Source organism: Corythoichthys intestinalis, chromosome 21 (genome assembly GCF_030265065.1).
Source record: "Corythoichthys intestinalis isolate RoL2023-P3 chromosome 21, ASM3026506v1, whole genome shotgun sequence".
Classification (NCBI taxonomy): domain Eukaryota; kingdom Metazoa; phylum Chordata; class Actinopteri; order Syngnathiformes; family Syngnathidae; genus Corythoichthys; species Corythoichthys intestinalis.
This window is the reverse complement of record NC_080415.1, coordinates 9507296-9529361: the sequence shown is the minus strand read 5'-3', so window position 1 is coordinate 9529361 and position 22066 is coordinate 9507296. Positions and strand designations below refer to the sequence as shown.

General features: G+C 41.5%; 1 protein-coding gene and 6 non-coding genes across 7 annotated transcripts; all 7 read right to left on the bottom strand.

Moving 5' to 3' along the window:
* Nucleotides 1-587: 587 nt before the first annotated feature.
* Nucleotides 588-659, bottom strand: trnam-cau (transfer RNA methionine (anticodon CAU)). Its single transcript has one exon. It is a non-coding gene; the product is annotated as a tRNA-Met (tRNA).
* Nucleotides 660-1261: 602 nt separating this feature from the next.
* Nucleotides 1262-1333, bottom strand: trnam-cau (transfer RNA methionine (anticodon CAU)). The gene has a single exon. It is a non-coding gene; the product is annotated as a tRNA-Met (tRNA).
* Nucleotides 1334-2595: 1262 nt separating this feature from the next.
* Nucleotides 2596-2667, bottom strand: trnam-cau (transfer RNA methionine (anticodon CAU)). The gene has a single exon. It is a non-coding gene; the product is annotated as a tRNA-Met (tRNA).
* A 587-nt stretch (nucleotides 2668-3254) lies between these two features.
* trnam-cau (transfer RNA methionine (anticodon CAU)) lies at nucleotides 3255-3326 on the bottom strand. Its single transcript has one exon. It is a non-coding gene; the product is annotated as a tRNA-Met (tRNA).
* Nucleotides 3327-4587: 1261 nt separating this feature from the next.
* trnam-cau (transfer RNA methionine (anticodon CAU)) lies at nucleotides 4588-4659 on the bottom strand. Its single transcript has one exon. It is a non-coding gene; the product is annotated as a tRNA-Met (tRNA).
* Nucleotides 4660-9019: 4360 nt separating this feature from the next.
* On the bottom strand, nucleotides 9020-9091 carry trnam-cau (transfer RNA methionine (anticodon CAU)). Its single transcript has one exon. It is a non-coding gene; the product is annotated as a tRNA-Met (tRNA).
* A 5983-nt stretch (nucleotides 9092-15074) lies between these two features.
* LOC130909850 (transcription factor Sox-9-A-like) lies at nucleotides 15075-20644 on the bottom strand. The gene is made up of 3 exons (XM_057826764.1): nucleotides 19877-20644; nucleotides 19538-19788; nucleotides 15075-18085 (listed from the first exon to the last, which is right to left on the bottom strand). The coding sequence occupies exons 1-3, from the start codon at nucleotides 20311-20313 to the stop codon at nucleotides 17286-17288; spliced, it is 1488 nt and encodes a 495-aa protein (XP_057682747.1). The 5' UTR covers nucleotides 20314-20644; the 3' UTR covers nucleotides 15075-17285.
* Between the last annotated feature and the right edge of the window lie 1422 nt (nucleotides 20645-22066).

Genomic DNA, 22066 nt, shown 5'->3' with positions numbered 1-22066 from the left:
CTCACACATAATTGAGGAATCGTTCACTGCTGTTGATCAGCAATTAGCAACATAAACCATGGATCGGTTGCTGTAGGTTTTGAAGGCTTGAGCGCGACAAAACATGGTAGTGTGGCCGAGCAGTCCAAGGTGCTGGATTAAGGTTCCGGTCTCTTCGGAGTTGAGGGTGCGAATCCCACCACTGCGAGCTGGTATCCTTCATTGGCTTGAATGGAGATATTTGAGTCAATGGAAGGCTTTTTATGAAGCAAAATATTGTACTCTTTGCTTGTCGGATTGTATTTGCACTCAAGCATTCTTCATCAATCTGGTCGTCAGGCAATTCTTTTGCGATATCGAAATTGAATTATGTTTACCTGTAATGCTAATCTGAAATTGACACTTCAAGATCATCAACACTGGAGATAACGAATGTTTTAAGAGTGAAAGGCTGGCGATTTTCACCAGATTAAAGAGAGGTCATTTCCCCATGAACAAGCAGACTGAATGAAGGGTAAAGCCTTAAACAACATACGCAACATTTTGAACAACTATAGCATTACTGCATTTTGCCTGAAGTACACTGCCAAAGGAGAAACAAGTCTAAGTAGCAGAGGATGGTTTCGATCCATCGACCTCTGGGTTATGGGCCCAGCACGCTTCCGCTGCGCCACTCTGCTTCTCATACGTAAATGTGGAACCGTTCACTGCTGTTGATCAACAACTAGCGTCATAAACCATGGATCGGTTGCTGTACGTTTTGAAGGCTTGAGCGTGACAAAACAGGGTAGTGTGGCCGAGCAGTCCATGGTGCTGGATTAAGGTTCCAGTCTCTTCGGAGTTGAGGGTGCGAATCCCACCACTGCTAGCTGGTATCCTTCATTGTCTTGAATGGAGATTTTTGAGTCAATGGAAGGCTTTTTAAGAAGCAAGAGATTGTATTCTTTGCTTGTCGGATTCTATTTGCACTTATGCATTCTTCATCAATCTGGTCGTCTGGCAATTATTTTCCAATTTCTAAATTTAATTATGTTTACCTGTAATGCTAATCTGAAATTGACACTTCAAGATCACTAACATTGGAGATATCGAATGGTCTAATAGTGAAAGGCTGGCAATTGTCACCAGATTAAAACGGATGAATTGAGGAGAGGTTATTTTCCCATGAACAAGGGGACTGAATGAAGGGTAAAGCTTTAAACAACAAATGCAACATTTTGAACAACTACAGTATTACTGCATTTTGCCTGTAGTACACTGCCAAAGGAGAAACAAGTCTAAATAGCAGAGGATGGTTTCGATCCATCGACCTCTGGGTTATGGGCCCAGCACGCTTCCGCTGCGCCACTCTGCTTCTCACACATAATCGAGGAATCGTTCACTGCTGTTGATCAGCAATTAGCAACATAAACCATGGATCGGTTGCTGTACGTTTTGAAGGCTTGAGCGTGACAAAACAGGGTAGTGTGGCCGAGCAGTCCAAGGTGCTGGATTAAGGTTCCAGTCTCTTCGGAGTTGAGTGTGTGAATCCCACCACTGCTAGCTGGTATCCTTCATTGTCTTGAATGGAGATTTTTGAGTCAATGGAAGGCTTTTTAAGAAGCAAAAGATTGTATTCTTTGCTTGTCGGATTGTATTTGCACTCAAGCATTCTTCATCAATCTAGTCGTCAGGCAATTCTTTTGCGATATCGAAATTGAATTATGTTTACCTGTAATGCTAATCTGAAATTGACACTTCAAGATCATCAACACTGGGGATAACGAATGTTTTAAGAGTGAAAGGCTGGCAATTTTCACCAGATTAAAGAGAGGTCATTTCCCCATGAACAAGCAGACTGAATGAAGGGTAAAGCCTTAAACAACATACGCAACATTTTGAACAACTATAGCATTACTGCATTTTGCCTGAAGTACACTGCCAAAGGAGAAACAAGTCTAAGTAGCAGAGGATGGTTTCGATCCATCGACCTCTGGGTTATGGGCCCAGCACTCTCCCGCTGCGCCACTCTCCTTCTCTTCCGTAAATGTGGAACCGTTCGCTGCTGTTGATCAACAACTAGCGTCATAAACCATGGATCGGTTGCTGTACGTTTTGAAGGCTTGAGCGTGACAAAACAGGGTAGTGTGGCCGAGCAGTCCATGGTGCTGGATTAAGGTTCCAGTCTCTTCGGAGTTGAGGGTGCGAATCCCACCACTGCTAGCTGGTATCCTTCATTGTCTTGAATGGAGATTTTTGAGTCAATGGAAGGCTTTTTAAGAAGCAAGAGATTGTATTCTTTGCTTGTCGGATTCTATTTGCACTTATGCATTCTTCATCAATCTGGTCGTCTGGCAATTATTTTCCAATTTCTAAATGTAATTATGTTTACCTGTAATGCTAATCTGAAATTGACACTTCAAGATCACTAACATTGGAGATATCGAATGGTCTAATAGTGAAAGGCTGGCAATTGTCACCAGATTAAAACGGATGAATTGAGGAGAGGTTATTTTCCCATGAACAAGCAGACTGAATGAAGGGTAAAGCTTTAAACAACAAATGCAACATTTTGAACAACTACAGTATTACTGCATTTTGCCTGTAGTACACTGCCAAAGGAGAAACAAGTCTAAATAGCAGAGGATGGTTTCGATCCATCGACCTCTGGGTTATGGGCCCAGCACGCTTCCGCTGCGCCACTCTGCTTCTCACACATAATCGAGGAATCGTTCACTGCTGTTGATCAGCAATTAGCAACATAAACCATGGATCGGTTGCTGTAGGTTTTGAAGGCTTGAGCGTGACAAAACAGGGTAGTGTGGCCGAGCAGTCCAAGGTGCTGGATTAAGGTTCCAGTCTCTTTGGAGTTTAGGGTGCGAATCCCACCACTGCGAGCTGGTATCCTTCATTGGCTTGAATGGAGATTTTTGAGTCAATGGAAGGCTTTTTAAGAAGCAAAAGATTGTACTCTTTGCTTGTCGGATTGTATTTGCACTCAAGCATTCTTCAATTACTGGTCGTCAGGCAATTCTTTTGCGATATCGAAACTGAATTATGTTTACCTGTAATGCTAATCTGAAATTGACACTTCAAGATCTTCAACACTGGGGATAACGAATGTTTTAAGAGTGAAAGGCTGGCGATTTTCACCAGATTAAAGAGAGGTCATTTCCCCATGAACAAGCAGACTGAATGAAGGGTAAAGCCTTAAACAACATACGCAACATTTTGAACAACTATAGCATTACTGCATTTTGCCTGAAGTACACTGCCAAAGGAGAAACAAGTCTAAGTAGCAGAGGATGGTTTCGATCCATCGACCTCTGGGTTATGGGCCCAGCACGCTTCCGCTGCGCCACTCTGCTTCTCATACGTAAATGTGGAACCGTTCGCTGCTGTTGATCAACAACTAGCGTCATAAACCATGGATCGGTTGCTGTACGTTTTGAAGGCTTGAGCGTGACAAAACAGTGTAGTGTGGCCGAGCAGTCCATGGTGCTGGATTAAGGTTCCAGTCTCTTCGGAGTTGAGGGTGCGAATCCCACCACTGCTAGCTGGTATCCTTCATTGTCTTGAATGGAGATTTTTGAGTCAATGGAAGGCTTTTTAAGAAGCAAGAGATTGTATTCTTTGCTTGTCGGATTCTATTTGCACTTATGCATTCTTCATCAATCTGGTCGTCTGGCAATTATTTTCCAATTTCTAAATTTAATTATGTTTACCTGTAATGCTAATCTGAAATTGACACTTCAAGATCACTAACATTGGAGATATCGAATGGTCTAATAGTGAAAGGCTGGCAATTGTCACCAGATTAAAACGGATGAATTGAGGAGAGGTTATTTTCCCATGAACAAGCAGACTGAATGAAGGGTAAAGCTTTAAACAACAAATGCAACATTTTGAACAACTACAGTATTACTGCATTTTGCCTGTAGTACACTGCCAAAGGAGAAACAAGTCTAAATAGCAGAGGATGGTTTCGATCCATCGACCTCTGGGTTATGGGCCCAGCACGCTTCTGCTGCGCCACTCTGCTTCTCACACATAATCGAGGAATCGTTCACTGCTGTTGATCAGCAATTAGCAACATAAACCATGGATCGGTTGCTGTAGGTTTTGAAGGCTTGAGCGTGACAAAACAGGGTAGTGTGGCTGAGCAGTCCAAGGTGCTGGATTAAGGTTCCAGTCTCTTCGGAGTTTAGGGTGCGAATCCCACCACTGCGAGCTGGTATCCTTCATTGGCTTGAATGGCGATTTTTGAGTCAATGGAAGGCTTTTTAAGAAGCAAAAGATTGTACTCTTTGCTTGTCGGATTGTATTTGCACTCAAGCATTCTTCAATTACTGGTCGTCAGGCAATTCTTTTGCGATATCGAAATTGAATTATGTTTACCTGTAATGCTAATCTGAAATTGACACTTCAAGATCATCAACACTGGGGATAACGAATGTTTTAAGAGTGAAAGGCTGGCGATTTTCACCAGATTAAAGAGAGGTCATTTCCCCATGAACAAGCAGACTGAATGAAGGGTAAAGCCTTAAACAACATACGCAACATTTTGAACAACTATAGCATTACTGCATTTTGCCTGAAGTACACTGCCAAAGGAGAAACAAGTCTAAGTAGCAGAGGATGGTTTCGATCCATCGACCTCTGGGTTATGGGCCCAGCACGCTTCCGCTGCGCCACTCTGCTTCTCATATGTAAATGTGGAACCGTTCGCTGCTGTTGATCAACAACTAGCGTCATAAACCATGGATCGGTTGCTGTACGTTTTGAAGGCTTGAGCGTGACAAAACAGGGTGGTGTGGCCGAGCAGTCCAAGGTGCTGGATTAAGGTTCCAGTCTCTTCGGAGTTGAGGGTGCGAATCCCACCACTGCTAGCTGGTATCCTTCATTGTCTTGAATGGAGATTTTTGAGTCAATGGAAGGCTTTTTAAGAAGCAAAAGATTGTATTCTTTGCTTGTTGGATTCTATTTGCACTTATGCATTCTTCATCAATCTGGGCGTCTGGCAATTATTTTCCGATTTCTAAATTTAATTATGTTTACCTGTAATGCTAATCTGAAATTGACACTTCAAGATCACTAACATTGGAGATATCGAATGGTCTAATAGTGAAAGGCTGGCAATTGTCACCAGATTAAAAAGGATGAATTGAGGAGAGGTCATTTTCCCATGAACAAGCAGACTGAATGAAGGGTAAAGCTTTAAACAACAGACGCATCATTTTGAACAACTACAGTATTACTGCATTTTGCCTGTAGTACACTGCCAAAGGAGAAACAAGTCTAATGCCCCTTTCCCACTGAAACTAGTGGGTCAACGCACGTTTTTTCCAAGCCGATGCAACCCTACTAGCAATTGGCATTTAGGACATTTCCCATTGACAAAAAAAAGCCGTGTCTTTTTTTTTTTTTTCACCCGTCTGACCCCCCACCCCTCCTCAGCCGTGCGTAAGGTTACGTGACGTCACCACGCTAAGATCAATGTCGACAAGTGCGACCAAATTCATTACAGGAAGTAAACAATGCAGAGCATTATGGAAGCCTCCTTTCCGTTTGTGTTCTCTATTTTCATGCTTTTTACTGCCCTCAAAATGGTCGAAATACGGCAAAGGATCAACACTATGCTTGTGCTGAGGCAACGTAGGCGATGTGAATTCTTCTTCTTCTACTAGCTTTGTTGTTAGCATCGACGTAACTACGGTTGTGGGGCGTGTTAAATGGGAGGCGACTGGCACGTTGTTATGACGTATCACGTAAGAGCCTACGTCACCACATAGATTAGGGTGTTGACTGCTGACCCGGGGTTTTGCTTTCACACTGCATGACGATCAGAGCCGAGGTGATTTTAATGTGGGGGCCGCTTGGCGGGCTGATTGACACGGGTCGAGGCGGGTCGCTGCACCTTTCCCACTGCCACCAAAAACTGACTGTTAGTGGGTTGACACAGGTTTTTTCGCCAGTGGGAAAGGGGTACAAGTAGCAGAGATTGGTTTCAATCCATCAACCTCTGGGTTATGGGCCCAGCATGCTTCCGCTGCGCCACTCTGCTTCTCAAACATAAATGTGGAACCGTTCGCTGCTGTTGATCAACAACTAGCGTCATAAACCATGGATCGGTTGCTGTACGTTTTGAAGGCTTGAGCGCGACAAAACAGGGTAGTGTGGCCGAGCAGTCCAAGGTGCTGGATTAAAGTTCCAGTCTCTTCAGAGTTGAGGGTGCGAATCCCACCACTGCTAGCTGGTATCCTTCATTGGCTTGAATGGAGACTTTTGAGTCAATGGAAGGCTTTTTAAGAAGCAAAAGATTGTACTCTTTGCTTGTCGGATTCTATTTGCACTCATGCATTTTTCAACAATCTGGTCGTCGGGCAATTATTTTGCGATATCTAAATTTAATTATGTTTACCTGTAATGCTAATCTGAAATTGACATTTCAGGATCACTAACATTGGGGATATCGAATGTTCTAATAGTGAAAGGCTGGCAATTTTCATCAGATTAAAGAGGACGAATTGTGGAGAGGTCATTTTCCCATGAACAGGCAGACTGAATGAAGGGTAAAGCTTTAAACAAAAAATGCAACATTTTGAAAAACTATAGTATTACTGCATTTTGCCTGTAGTACAGTCTCTTCGGAGTTGAGGGTGCGAATCCCACCACTGCTAGCTCGTATCCTTCATTGGCTTGAATGGAGATTTTTGAGTCAATGAAAGGCTTGTCAAGAAGCAAAAGAGTTTACTCTTTGCTTGTCAGATTCCATTTGCACTCATGCATTCTTGAAGTATCTGGTCGTCAGGCAATTCTTTTGCGATATCTAAACTGAATTATCTTTACCTGTAATGCTAATCTGAAATCGACACTTCAAGATCACTAACATTGGGGATATCGAGTGTTCTAACAGCGAAAGGCCGGCAATTTTCACCAGATTAAAGAGGATGAATTGAGGAGAGGTCATTTTCCCATGAATAAGCAGACTGAAACAACAAACACTACATCTCAAACAACTACAGTTTCAGTGTATTATGCCTGCAGCACCCAGGGAAGATAGATGTCTAAGTAGCAGAGGATGGTTTCGACCCATCGACCTCTGGGTTATGGGCCCAGCACGCTTCCGCTGCGCTACTCTGCTCTTCATGCTATGCATGGTTCACTGCTGTCATAAAAAATCAGAGACGGAGACCATGGATCAGTTGGTTTACTATTGTGATGGCTTAGAATTGCAAAGCAGGGTAGTGTGGCCGAGCGAGCCAAGGCGCTGGAGTAAGGTTCCAGTCTCTCTGGAGGCGTGGGCTCGAATCCCACCACTGCTAGCGGGTTTGTGTCATTGGCTTGTTGGGAGATTTTTGAGTCAATCTTTTAAAGAGTATGAAAACACCTTGGGAAATTCTAGTATTTCATCATTTATCCATAAACGGATGCCTTTTGGGTTCATATCATGCCACTTTGTGTAATTACACACATTGCAACACCAAGATTATGATAGAAATTTGGATCGATTGTCAAGGTAAAACGACTGGCGCCCGAGATCCTGGAAATCAAGCATATTGTGTGCGTGACGTCACAACTAGGAAACAGCTCAGTGCTTAGTACTGAATGGCGGCGATGATGGCGGACAATTTTGTTTCTAGTTGCAGCGACGAATCTGACATAACGAACATTTTTCTAATGGTGACGAGGAGAGTTATGAACCTTTCTTTGGTGTTTTGGGTTATCAATTGTGATAACCCAAACGAAAGCCAATGCAGCCTAATGAAACGATAATTGAGGGGAGCAATCACACTGATGAAACACCGGCAACAGATTGTGTGGGAAACACCGAATGGTTTGTTTTGCATTTCTTTTTGTGAAGCTGATACACCATGACTGCAAAATAAAGTAATGTATAGAATAATTATCATTTATTGTGCTACCATAGGTTTTTGCTTTGCCAACAGACACAAATATGAATGGGATAAGAGGATTTGTTGTATATATTTTATGAGCGATAATTTATACATGTGTCCAGTCCTACATCCAATGTGTGATATGTTTTTTATTATAAAAGAGTACTCACTCTGGCCATTTCGAGCTTGGCTGCTCCCCTCCTTTGCTTAGCCTGGGGTGGTCTCATCAGTGCCAGTCATCGTCCTCTTCTTGATATCTCAGGACATTTAGGTGGCTGCGCGTGTATGGTGGGCACCGCATCTGCTTTCAGCAGCAATTTCTTAGCAAAACCTGATTTCATTTGTCCATAGTTCGATTAGCTTTCAGTTGTAAAATGCGCACCACACAAACCGTGCCGGAGGATGGGTCTGCAAAATTTGCCCTCTTTGCACGGACGAACTTTACTTATTGTCTGCGTAGTCCAGCTCTTTTTCTCGCGATCGGGAACTAATGGGTACTACATTGCGACAAATGGCTATTTGTACACCACATAGCACAACAGGTTTGAAACATTTTAGCGATTTTTTTATAAAACACGAACGCAACTCTCTCGTCGATAAACATCGATGGCACCTGCCTTGACCTTTTGTTTCCTGGCTGTGACGTCAAAGCCCCATTCGGGTGTTTCCGGAATACTTTCGGAAATGTTCGAAATTTTCTATCTATTTTCGATAATTGCTCATGAATGTGATTTATTTTTTTTGTTAACTTTATTAATATTTGTTAACTTGCCACATAACTGTTCTATTGATATCTCACAGCCCCTTAGTAGTATCATTCTCTTTAAGAAGCAAAAGATTGTACTCTTTGATTGTCAGATTCTATTTGCACACATGCCTTCTTTAATCTGGTCATCTGGCAATTCTTGTCTGATATCTATTCAATTATGTTTACCTGTAATGCTAATTTGAAATGGACACTTCAAGACCACTAACATTGGGGATTTCTCATGATCTAATAGTGAATGTTGGCAATTTCTCCCTAGATTAAAGAGCACTAATTGAGGTAATTTTCCCATTATCAAGCAGATTTAAGGGTGAAACAACAACTGTAACATTTCGATCACTGACAGTCTCACTAAATTTTGCCCGCAGCTCTCTGGGAAAGAAGAAACATGTCTAAGTAGCAGAGGATGGTTTCGATCCATCGACCTCTGGGTTATGGGCCCAGCACGCTTCCGCTGCGCCACTCTGCTTTCCATGAACAGATGTGGAATCGTTCACTGCTGTCGATCAACAATCAGTGACAGAAACCGTGGATCGGTTGCTTTAGGTTTGTGATGGCTTTGAGTCACAAAACAGGGTAGTGTGGCCGAGCGGTCCAATTAATTTTCGCACTATAAGCCGCACCTGACTATAAGCCGCCACCCACCAAATGTTACACGGACACTGCATTTGTACATAGATAAGCCGCACTGGATTATAAACCCGAGCTGTCCTCACTGCTTTATGGGATATTTACACCAAAGGATATTAACCGGTAACGCTTTATTTGCCAGTGGCATCATGTGTCTGTCATGAGACCAAATGAACCACCATGAAGCTTTGAAAAAATTGGCTGCAAAGCTTCATTGCTTCAAGAATCCATCATTCCTCCATTGGGGGAGACAGTCAACCTTTTCTGCCATCTGCTTTCAACACTCTTGTTGTCCAACATGCCTCCTAGCATGCATTGCAGTGCTACACATGTAAATAACAATCAAAATTCATGTTCTGTGCTATTTATTCAGTTACTGTTCCAGTTGTTTCATTAATTGCTAACTATGGTGTTTGGTAACACTTTATTCGACAGTGGCGCCATTATACTGTCATTAGACAATCATAACTATGACATGACACTGTCATGAGCATTAATGAATACTTGTAGCAGACGTCATTTAGTGTTACCCGGCAAATTATCTCACATTTGAATGGATGTAAAAGATCCAAACTGGAAATAAATGGCGTTAGTAACATAATTTGCCGGATGACACTTAATGACATCCGTCACAAGCATCCAGAAATATCCATGATAGTGTCATGTCATCTTATGACAGTCTTATGACACCGGTGTCAAATAAAGTGTTACCAAATACCATAACAAGCAATTAATGAAACAACTGGAACAGGAACTGAATAAATAATTAGCACAGACCATGACTTTTGATTGTTATTTACATCTGTAGTGCTGCAATGCATACTAGGAGGCATGTGTTGCCTATTAACCCAAACAAATCAACAAATACGTCGCACTGGACTATAAGCCCCAGGATTATAGTCCAGAAAATTACGGTAGCTATTTTTTTGGACATGTTTAAAAAGAAGTAAGTACACTAATTGTTGTTGCTTGTGTGCGCCGGAGCAGTGAATTGGAATCAGCAGGTTAACTGAGGTGAAGTTAGAATACATCACCAAAGACAGCATACACTCTCTCACTCCTTTGTCATTGAGACGCACTTGCTGCAAGTACATCACCAGTTTTGCCCAACTCTTATCAGGTATTTCCAGCTCTGCATTTTGCCTTTTTTCTCGTCTTGTGAATGCCCGACAGTGCTGTCTTGCTCTTCACTTTTACGTTCTGGTTCAAATTGGAAGGGCAGAACCGACGACATGTTGGGGTAGCTAACGAGTGACGTTCGGCAGCGGGCCCTGTGACGTCACTGCACTGCAACGTCAACAAGAATGGTGTTCTATCAGTTAAAATAATTAATAATTAACCCACTCGTTACCTGTATTAATGGCACCTGTTTCAAATCATTATCGGTAAAAAAGACACCTGTCCACACTCTCAGTCAGTCCCACTCCAAACTCCGCTACGGCCAAGACCAACAGCTATCGAAGGACATCATAGACAAAATTGTAGACCTGCACCAGGCTGGGAAGACTGAATCTGCAATAGGTAAAACGCTTGGTGTAAAGAAATCAACTGTGGGAGCAATTATTAGAAAATGGAAGACATACAAGGCCACTGTTAATCTCCCTCGATCTGGGGCTCCATGCAAGATCTCACCCCGTGGCGTCAAAATGATAACAAGAACGGTGAGCAAAAATCCCAGAACCACACGGGGGGACCTCGTGAATGACTTCAAGAGAGCTGGGACAACAGTAACAAAGGCTACTATCAGTAACACAATGCGCCGCCAGGGACTCAAATCCTGCACTGCCAGACGTGTCCCCCTGCTGAAGAAAGTACACGTCCAGGCCCGTCTGCGGTTCGCTAAAGAGCATTTAAATGTTTCAGAAGAGTGACTGGGAGACTGTGTTATGGTCAGATGACACCAAAATAGAACATTTTGATAGAAACAAAGGTTCTCGTGTTTGGAGGAGAAAGAATACTGAATTGCATCCGAAGAACACCATACCCACTGTGACGCATGGGGGTGGAAACATAATGCTTTTGGGCTGTTTTTCTGCAAAGGGACCAGGACGACTGATCTGTGTAAAGGAAAGAATGAATGGGGCAATGTATCAAGAGATTTTGAGTGAAAATGTCCTTCCATCAGCAAGGGCATTGAAGATGAGACGTGGCTGGGTCGTACGCATGACAATGATCCCAAACACACAGCCAGGGCAACAAAGGAGTGGCTTCGTAAGAAGTACTTCAAGGTCCTGGAGTGGCCTAGCCAGTCTCCAGATCTCAACCCCATAGAAAATCTGTGGAGGGATTTGAAAGTCCGTGTTGCCCAACGACAGCCCCAAAACATCACTGCTCTAGAGGAGATCTGCATGGAGGAATGGGCCAAAATACCAGCAAAATTGTGTGAAAAGCTTGTGAAGAGTTACAGAAAACGTTTGTCCTCCGTTATTGCCAACAACTGGTACATAACAAAGTATTGAGATGAACTTTTGGTATTGACCAAATACTTATTTTCCACCATGATTTGCAAATAAATTCTTTAAAAGTCAAACAATGTTATTTTCTGGTGTTTTTTCCACATTCTGTCTCTCATGGTTGAGGTTTATCCACATTGACAATTACAGGCCTCGCTAATATTTTCAAGTGGGAGAACTTGCACAATTAGTGGTTGACTAAATACTTATTTGCCCCACTGTATATCATTTCACATGTTATTTTGGTGTTTTGGAGTGACAGTGATGGTTTGGTAGACTTGTTAGCATGTTCTTTATGCTATAGTTGTCTGAATAACTTAACAGCTATGCTACGTTAACCTACCGGCCACGTTCGAATTTCTTTGATCATGCATCATGTAACATTATCATACTGTACTTATTCAGCATGCTTTTCTCTATTGTATTTTTATTTTAAATTGCCTTTCAAGATGACATATCTGTTCTATGTGTTGGATTATCAAGTAAATTTCCCCCCAAAATGCGACTTATACTTCGGTGTGACTTATATATGTTTTTTTTCCTCTTCGTTGGGCATTTCATGGCTGGTGCGACTTATACTCAGGTGCGACTTATAGTCCGAAAAATACGGTACTTGTCTTTAAGTTCGGGGATCCCTTTAAAGACCAAATGTGAAGTAATTTCATAACATGCCAAATAGGGTCACAATTAAAGTAATTAAACATTGTCCAACAATTAAAGCATGAAAAAAGAATTTATATGTTGTATATTTGACAAAATAATCGCGTTTCTGAAGTTTGAGCCTGAAAGGGGACGAACCCGGAAGTGATACGTCACACCGAGAACAGCGATGGCAGCGCTCCATACGGCCGCCATACAAAGCCCTTCAAACAATAATTCAAACAGCGATTTAAGGGAGGAGATCCAAGTTTTTGAAGAGTTGGAGGAAGAAGAGGAGGTTGGAATTTTATGTTGGACCTAACATGTATTAGCCAGACGCTAATCAGGATGCAAACAATGTGCCTAGACTACCTGACATGGAAGACCCATCGAGATTACAAGATTGGTAAGATATAGGCTGTTATTATTTTCATGATTTGAAGATGAATGCATTTGCACTCAATTTTATGTTTTTGTCTATCTGATGACATTGTTTAAAAAAAATAATAATCAGACTTCATGTTCATTTTGGCAGATCCGGCAGCTCTCGTGCATATAAAATAATAATATAAAAAGAGATGAGTCGTTAATGGTGTTCTCCACTTTATTGTGGCAACAATAAGAAAACAAAATAATAGCGGACTGCCGCCACATTCGACCGCGAAGTTTTGCTATTCGCTCTTCTCCCCCTCGCCTCCTACTACTCACAGCTCTCCAGTCCCAGCGTCTTTTAAACGGAACGTGCATAGTGTCTTGTTATGAGCTTTTCGTTGACAAAGGTATCGAACACACGACGTGCTGATAACTTTGTTTCTTTATTAACACATGGAGCTAACAGTACGAACACAGCTTGGGGCTCTCAGCAGGCTGTGCGGAGCGATAGATAGAGCCTGTGCCTCTCTATCACACTCCCGCGTCACGTGACCAAAACAGGAGTAACATTGCGTGCACTTCAGGGTGCCTCGAAAAACATTATATCAGAATATTACACGCAGTTAGGACATTGCAGTATAAAATAAAATAATAATATGCATAAATTTATTTACATAACAAATCCCAAGAATTGAATGTAGTTTAAGAAAATTAACGTCATATGAAAGAGTCGGGGATTTATTGGTGCACTGAGAAGCTGGACCAACAAATCACACTCCTGACATTTAAAAAAAAAATTGATATTTGCGGCATCTTGGGAGCAAGCACCAGGATCAAACGGTATTTCAGCATGCCAAAAAGACTGTTGCATTTACTGTCTTTTTTTCAAAGAGAAGGAAGATGGTTCAAAACGAGTCAGAAAAGCACATAGAAAAGAAAGAAAAAAAGGAAAGTCCCACAGCATGGCAAGTGGGCATTTGCGTTTTGTTTTCATCACCATTTTTTGCATAATGTAATGTCCGTAACTCCGTGCAGGCCCGTGAAGGGGCCATCGGACAGCAGAGTGGTGACGTAGCGGGAAGTGAGGAGAAGAGTGCGGCGTGAGAGCGAAGTTGGTGGTCGCATGTTGTGGCAGTCCGCTGTTATTTTTGTTATTTCTTAATTAACTGTTGCCACAATAAAGTGAAGGAAGCCATCATTCACTCATCTCCTTTCTATTTCCCTATTCGGGCTTTTACAATATGTTCCGGGACCTGACCACGTGCCGTCATCCCTGCGCTGTCATATGTACTTTGCGTTCCGGCACCTTATGATTTACAAATTAAGCACTGTTCCACAACAGTTGGCAGCTCTGCTTTGACAAAGTCATCGGTTATCTATCCAAAAATTACACTTACTTTTTTGCAAATCCTTGATCATAAGCAGACCGGTTGAGGAAGCAGGCATCTTCGAAGTCCTTGTAGCAGAGAACACGACTCGATGATGGCGCTTAGTGCGCTTAGTGCGAACAAAAGATGTCCATCTGCTATCCTTCAGCCACTCATACAACTTTTCTGTAGATTGAGAACAATACATCGCCACACACCACCGTGGCATCTTACCGAGAAGCAATGCAATAATACTGTGCGTATGGCGGACTTCCCTTGCAGTTCTCGTTGTGACGTGATTTCCGAAGATTGTCGAAGAAAAGCATTTTCGTTGTCAAGGGAGTTGCTATGGGTTAAAAAAAGAATCTGGAAGGGTTGTGTTAAAAAAAATAACGAAAATATGCTTATAATTGTTTAGCCATTGATATTATTCAAAAACATGGTTGGCCAACCTTTCTTCACATTTGGTCTTTAAAGGCTGATGCATTATCAAAATGATTTTAAGGTACACTTTTAACACTGAATACGCATTAAAGTCTACACAATATTCTAAATTATTTCATACATTGAAGTACTGTAATTGACAAAGGGCAACTTCTTACTGTCCTATTTGCACAAACCTCTACCTGCTGTAAGCAAAATTTGATCACCCCACATTTCTAGCCCTGCTATAAAAATGTACGTATTGTCAGCATTTTTCTTCCTGCAATAAACAAATCACATTACCCAACCCTCCCAAAAGCCTCCATGGGGCCCCACCGCCTCCTGCAGCTACCAGCTGACACGAAAGAGAGGAAGAAAATAAAAGTGGGAGGCAAAAAGAAAACAAGGCTTCTGGGAAAACAAACACAAGCCGATTACTTGACACTTGTCCTTTAACTCTTTCCTTGACTTTAGCGAATGACTATTGTTATGTCACACGTCTGCCTATAAACTGCAAATAAATGAAAACTATTTGCGTTTTGTATCATTTTCATTTTTATTGCAAATACAGATACAAAAGATTCTTCAAAGACAATACAAATACTTTGCAAAAGAGTAGAATCGGGTGGGCAGTTTGATACTGAGAGCAGGGGTTGGAGTTTACAGGATAAAAGCAAAACATATACACTGTAAAAATCATCTAACTTATATTTTCCAGTTCTTTCAGCCTTAGTTCAACTTAAAGACAATTCACAAATAACACATTTTGTAAGATAGTCCCTCCCCCAACTCACGTAGAAAGGCAAATACATACTTCAAATCGAGATTTAAGTAAGATAGATAAAAAGCAAAGATGATTACAGCACGTACCATTTTGTATTAGTACCTCCTGGGTTTAAAATCAATGATGATAAATGCTGTTTAATTAGAGAAAAACACAATAAGAATAAGACTAGGATGGAACATAATTCATTCACAATAAAATTAAAGGAAATAAATAAGTGTTTTAAACTAGAAAGGGCTGAGGGAATCAGACAATATCAGCGTGGAAAGGGTGGGAGGTACTCAAGAGGTCAAAGGAGACTTCCTGCAGCTATCAAACACACTTTGCTGGACGGTAAGTGAAATCTCAGCTGTTCGTGCGCACGTGCATAAAGTCGCACACATGTACAAAAGCCAGAGAGAATGGACCAAATACAAGGCACGGGTGGTGGGAACGGCTGCGGTCGCCCTCATCTGAACTCTCCACCATGATAAAAATAAAATAACATGAAAAACCATCATAAAATGCAAATTGAAAACTGCACAATTACAAAGTTTAAAAAGCAACAGCAAATAAATCAAACAGAAATATATCATTAGTTGTCGGACCGATTAAAATATAAGCCTTTTCATTTTCTATGAGCAAAATAACCTTCATAAACAACCCTGTGGGTGATATACTGCCAGCGTATGAAGACGAAAGAACAAAACATACAAAATACCTACAGAAATATGAACAATCAAATCCTCACAGAGGACTTTCTCAAGTCTTTTCATCTGTCTAAAAATATATATCTATAAAGATTCTATCTTGATACAATAGCAAGGCACGGCGTGAGGCCAATCACAAAGTCCTTCTCTCATCATCTTTGACTTCAAGTGTTTGATTCAGAGAGATACAGTGGTATAAAAAAGTATCTGAACCTTTTGGAATTTTTCACATTTCTGCATAACATCACCTTAAAATGTGATCTGATCTTTGTCAAAATCACATAGATGAAAGAACAGTGTCTGCTTTAACTAAAACCACCCAAACATATAGGTTTTCATATTTTAATGAGGATATCATGCAAACAATGACAGGAGGGGGGAAAATAAGTAAGTGAACCCTCTGCTTTAAGAGACTTAAACAGCAATTGAAACCATTTTTAACAAACAATTTAAGTCAGGTGTGTGCCCAATCACTGATGAGTGGTTCACAGCTGGAAAAATGGAACAGCTCACTAACATCAACACATCATCCCCACCGTGAGGCATGGTGGAGAGAGCATCATGATTTTAGGCTGTTTTGCTGCCTTAGGGCCTGGACAACTTGCAATCATTAATGGAAGAATGAATTCAAAAGTTTATCAGTTGATAAAACCTGAGGCCGTCTGTCAGACAGTTGAAGCTAAAAAGACGATGGATGCTGCAACAAGACAATGATCCAAAACACAGGAGTAAATCAACTTCAGAATGGTTTCAGAAGAACAAAATACACGTTCTGGAGTGGCCAAGTCAAAATCCAGACGTGAACCCCATTGAGATGCTGTGGCATGACCTAAAAGACAGCGATTCATGCCAGACATACCAGGAATTTGACTGAACTACAGCAGTTTTGTCAAGAAGAATGGGCTTAGTCCTGATCGATGTGCCAGACTGATCTGCAGCTACAGGAAACGTCTGGTTGAAGTTATTGCTGCCAATGGGGGGGCAATAAAATATTAAATGTGGTGGTTCACCTACTTATTTTTTGTTTGCATACTATTCTCAGTAAAATATGAAAACCTATAAATGTTTGGGTGGTTTAGTTAAAGCAGACAGTGTTTTTTCATCTGTGTGATTTTGACAAAGATCAGATCAAATTTCATGATGATTTTATGCATAAATGTGAGAAATTCCAAAAGGTTCAGATACTTTTTCATACCACTGTAATATGGAGCAAATGGGAACATCTCCTTCAAATAAAGTGTTTTGTGATGCGTGTTATTGATTGTGGCTGTACAAGTGTGTCAGATATGTTTGGTGTTGTGGGAGTTCAGGGTCTGGTGAGCTGAGTGTATACCGGTGCCTGCTCCCAGTGCTGGGGGCTGCTCTGGGGGATGGAGGGCACCCCCGAGTTGTCGGCAATTGGAGTGTACATGGGCCTCTGGCTGGGGCTGCTCATGTAGCTGAAAGTCGAGTAGAGACCTGAGCCCTGGCCGGCCCCCGCGTGGCTGTAGAATGATGGGGCGCCCCCCTGGTGGTCGGTGAAGTCATACTGCTGCGCCCTGGAAATGGCCGGGTATGATGTGGGGCTGTAGTGCTGCAGGTTGAAGGGGCTATAGGTGACATGCTGCGGAGAGCCCTGCTGCTCACTGAAGTGGCTCGGGCTCAGCTGCTCCGTCTTGATCTGGGTCCTGTGCTGAGCTTGACCTGCCTCAGAGCCGGCGCTGCCTCCGCTGCCCCCCAGGGTGGTGAGGGTGTGCTGCTGCTGTTGTCCTTGCTGGTTCTGGCTTTTAGGCAACCAGGCCGCCCCTGTTGACGGGCTGACAGGAGCGCCACCACTGATGCTGTAGCTGCCAGTGTAGGCGACTGGTGTACCGGGCCCGCTGACAGAACCTGGGTGGCCGTTCGGTGGGAGGTATTGGTCGAACTCATTGACGTCGAAGGTCTCGATGTGAGAGATGACGTCGCTGCTCAACTCGCCAATGTCCACGTCACGGAAGTCGATGTTCAGTTGACGCTGGCTGGTGCCGTCAGTGAGGGATCTTAGACCCCCTTCCCGCTTTAGGTCCATCTTTCCTGAGCTGACATCAGTTTTCGGAGTAGTGGGAGGAGTAGGGGGTCCTTGGGAACCTGGAGGAGCAAGCGCACAATTAGTTTAATTGGGGGTTCGTCATTTATGAGTGCCAGAAACTTAAGTTGGTCAATTTTTATGTTGTGCTGCAACATTTAACACAGACGCAGACTGATAAAACACTCACATGAGCTAATATTTTGCTAAATAGGCTCACCAATGCACAAATATATGTCACATTTGTCTTTATTACACTTTTCAAAACAATCTTACAATGTCGTGCCATTATTTTTATATTAAAGTATTTCTTGGTGCATTGGCCAGTTTATACTGTATTTCTGTTTTTAATTCCTTTAATTTAGTTTTTATTGATTTATACATTTGTTTATGGTGATAGAAATAATGCAAAAAATAAAACAGTGACTAGTAGTGCTGTAACGATCAATCGATTAACTCAAATACTGTAATTCGATTAGAAAAAAGCTTCAATTGAAATTTTGCCGCCTCGATTATTCGTTTATTTAGAGTGGCGTTGCAATGGTTTGTTTTTAAAGTATTTGCCTTTGTTTTAATTGATTTGGGTGGATACACTGCCCTCTAGAGGCAACAGTAAATCTGACATAACTCATTTATCATGGCTGAATCCAGATGCTCCCTGTTAAGAACAACATTACTTAAGTTTTTGTTTATGCATTCGTAATTTAGTTTTGTTTTTTAAAAAAAATGTGAATATTTGAACGATTTGTTAAGGGCATTGTAATTGTTGTTGTTGTTGTTGTTGTTGTTTTTAGATCCTCATTTATTATTTTTTTTATAATTTTGTTTATGGGTAAGCTCAAGTATTTTAATTTATTTTTAAATTAAAATGAAATTCCGCATATAGTTTGAAGAAACATTCAGGAAGTTTATGTTGTTTTCGCATTGTGTGCTCATTTGAAAGGGCATTTTTAGGAAGCCTTTTTTTAACATCTCCTAAAATGTATTCTCCAACACATTAAATGTTCCTATTCCGACTCCTCGATTATTCTAACTAACTAGTTGACAGATAAATCGTTTACTAAAATAATCGATAGCTGCAGCCCTTGTGCATAATAATAAAAAGTAACATAATAATAATGGGTAACATTTATTTGATTTTTTTAATGACCAAAAATAGTCCTTTGACCTGTAAATGGTTAAAAGTGCCAACTTTTGAATAGCTGTCCGCTGTCCCCGAAAGGGTCAAATGTGTACTGGACTGTCTCAGAAAATTAGAATACACAATATTCTAATTTTTGAGAATACATTTTTTAGAATACACAATATTCTAATTTCCTGAGACAGTCAGGAAATTAGAATATTGTGTATTCTAATTTCCTGAGACAGTCCTGTATATATACACAGGACTGTCTCCAAAAATTAGAATATTGTGTATTCTAATTTTCTGAGACAGTCCAGTATATGAGTTAGATGAAAGATGCCTCGATATAATATAAAAAATACATTTTTAAAAAATGTGACTCCATGCTCACCTGAGTGCTCCCCAGGAGAGTGCACCTCTCCCAAACTGGAGGCTGGAGAGTCTGCCTGCTGCAACGCTTTAAAGATGGCATTGGGAGAAATATGGGTTTGCTCGTTGCCGTCCTCGGTCTCGCTTTGCCCGTTTTTCACTGACTTTCTCCGCCTTGGCTGGTACTTGTAATCGGGGTGATCCTTCTTGTGCTGCACGCGGAGCCGCTCAGCCTCCTCCACAAACGGCCGCTTCTCGCCTTCATTAAGAAGTCTGTGCGTAAAACGGCAATAATGTGAGTTACAAGCTCATTAAGAAAGTTAATTGAAACCATGAGTTAATTAGATGTTACCGAACTTACCTCCAAAGTTTGCCCAAGGTTTTGCTGAGCTCTGCGTTGTGCAGGTGCGGGTATTGGTCGGCCAGCTTCCTCCGTGCAGCCTGAGCCCAAACCATGAAGGCATTCATCGGTCTCTTCACGTGAGGCTTGTTCTTGGTAGATCCATTCACGCGTACTGGCATCGGCACCAAGGTCCAGTCGTAGCCCTTGAGCACCTGGGACACTGCATCGCGTATGCAAGCGGGGAACTTATCGTCCTCGTCCTTCTTGAAGTCGCCCAGAGCCGCTTCAACTCGGAGAAGCGCGTTCTCTGACGGCCGCGTGTTCTCGGTATCGGACCCGGAGCCGGACGGGCACGGAGAGCCCGCGGAATCCTCGGACATGCTCGGGCTCGGGGCATCGGACAGACATTTGTCTTGTTCCTCCGACATCTTCAGGTAAGGGTCGAGAAGATTCATACGCGTAACGGGTTGCGTCCAACTTTACGCGTGAAAAGGGAGTTGTTGTTTTTTTAAAAGAGACTTTGCTTGACCAGAATAAATCTGGTAAAAATCTTTAAACGTTCTGGGGAGAAAAAAGTCCTTTTTGTGCTCTGGTTTCGTGCCTAAAATTGATTTGGAGATTAATAACTTTACACACGGGCATCCAAAGAACAGTGCGTTGATCCACAGGAAAAATCAAAAGTTTTCGTTCAATTCGGTAGCATGAAATTTGTGGGTAAATTCTCCTTGTTTGTCTCCAAATACAATCCCAAGACGCGTGAGTGCTCTGAACTGCAAAGTGGATCGCACACGCACTTTATAAGAGCGTTACCATGGCGCGCAGGAAACCCTGAATGCGATTGGTGGGCTGCGTGTGACGTTAAACGTGAAGGAATTTGATACCATTACTTTCTCCTCATGTGTCCCAACACACACGCGCGCACACTGCAGACCGGCTGGAATAAAAGTAACAATCCAGAAGAAGTGCACAAAATATTGCATTCATCTAAAATCCTTTTAGTAAACAGATCAATACTGAAAAAGGGGTTAATGCAATAGTTAGTATTGGAAATGTGCATTTGTGCTATGAAGAATTTAAGAGTGATGTAGGACAATTTGAAGCAACTTGTAGTTCCAGTACAACATGTTTGCCAATGGGGGGCGACAGCAGTCTGCCAAAGCCCACTGAAGAGGCACTGACTTTGGAGAGAGAGAGAGAGAGAGAGAGAGAGAGAGAGAGAGAGAGAGAGAGAGAGAGAGAGAGAGAGAGAGAGAGAGAGAGAGAGAGAGAGAGAGAGGATAGAGCTCCCACAAACTGTTGCAGTTTAACAGTCTCAGTTCGCAAACTCAACTTCTGATTTTTATCATCATGTTTGAGTAATAGGATTGTGTTCATTCTGCTGACTGCTACAGATTTATTCATTTTTCTTTTTTTATGGGGGGCATCAGCTTTTTAATTAAGTCATCAATAACTAAGTTCTTATCGTCCTACACAGTAAATCCTAAACATAGACTTCATAATACTTGAGAGGACACGGGATACGGGGCCGATCCGTAGGGGGCATATTTTCAAAACCAAAGCTGCTACCGACCTAAAACCAAAACAGGCACCTACTTTAGCCATATATGAATCTCCATGAGCAACGGCATGAAAAAATTCAAAGTCGTTCCCTTATAAAATCCCGATTAATTATTATTTTTTTTATATACGTATAACAAAACTTAAAATGGCTATAAAATCCTAGGATTTTACACTAGATGCACATAAATCGCCAAATGCAGAGATAATCACCTATATTTTCAGGATCAGTAGCAATATTAAACATATCATATAAGTTTTTGCCCAAAATAGCAAATTATTCTTTTTTTTTTATTCACTGAAAGTTTTCAACAGATAATAAATCACTCATTTTTCACATCAGAAACTTAATACTTGAGGAATACTTGCAGAATAAACTATAAATAATATATAAATACATTATTAATAAATTGTATACACAATCACAACTTATCATAGAATAGAATAGAATAGAATAGAATAGAATAGAATAGAATAGAATAGAATAGAATTGCCCTTTATTGTATACAATGAAATTGTGGAGCATTTCCCTTTACTGTGAATTGTAAATGAAAATCTCAAAAGTGACTTGCAAGTATAAAATCTAAATAAACAAATAAAAAATGCCTATGAGATAGTCGCATGTTCAGGCAGTGCAAATAATCGATGTGA

Bases quoted from the DNA above. Each gene is read 5' to 3' on its own strand.
- LOC130909850 (XM_057826764.1), bottom strand. From the start codon at position 20,313: ATGAATCTTCTCGACCCTTACCTGAAGATGTCGGAGGAACAAGACAAA. The intron at 19,789-19,876 runs GTAAGTTCGGTA...TTTTACGCACAG, and splicing joins ACCTTGGGCAAACTTTGGAG to ACTTCTTAATGAAGGCGAGA. The intron at 18,086-19,537 runs GTGAGCATGGAG...TTGCTCCTCCAG, and splicing joins CTCTCCTGGGGAGCACTCAG to GTTCCCAAGGACCCCCTACT.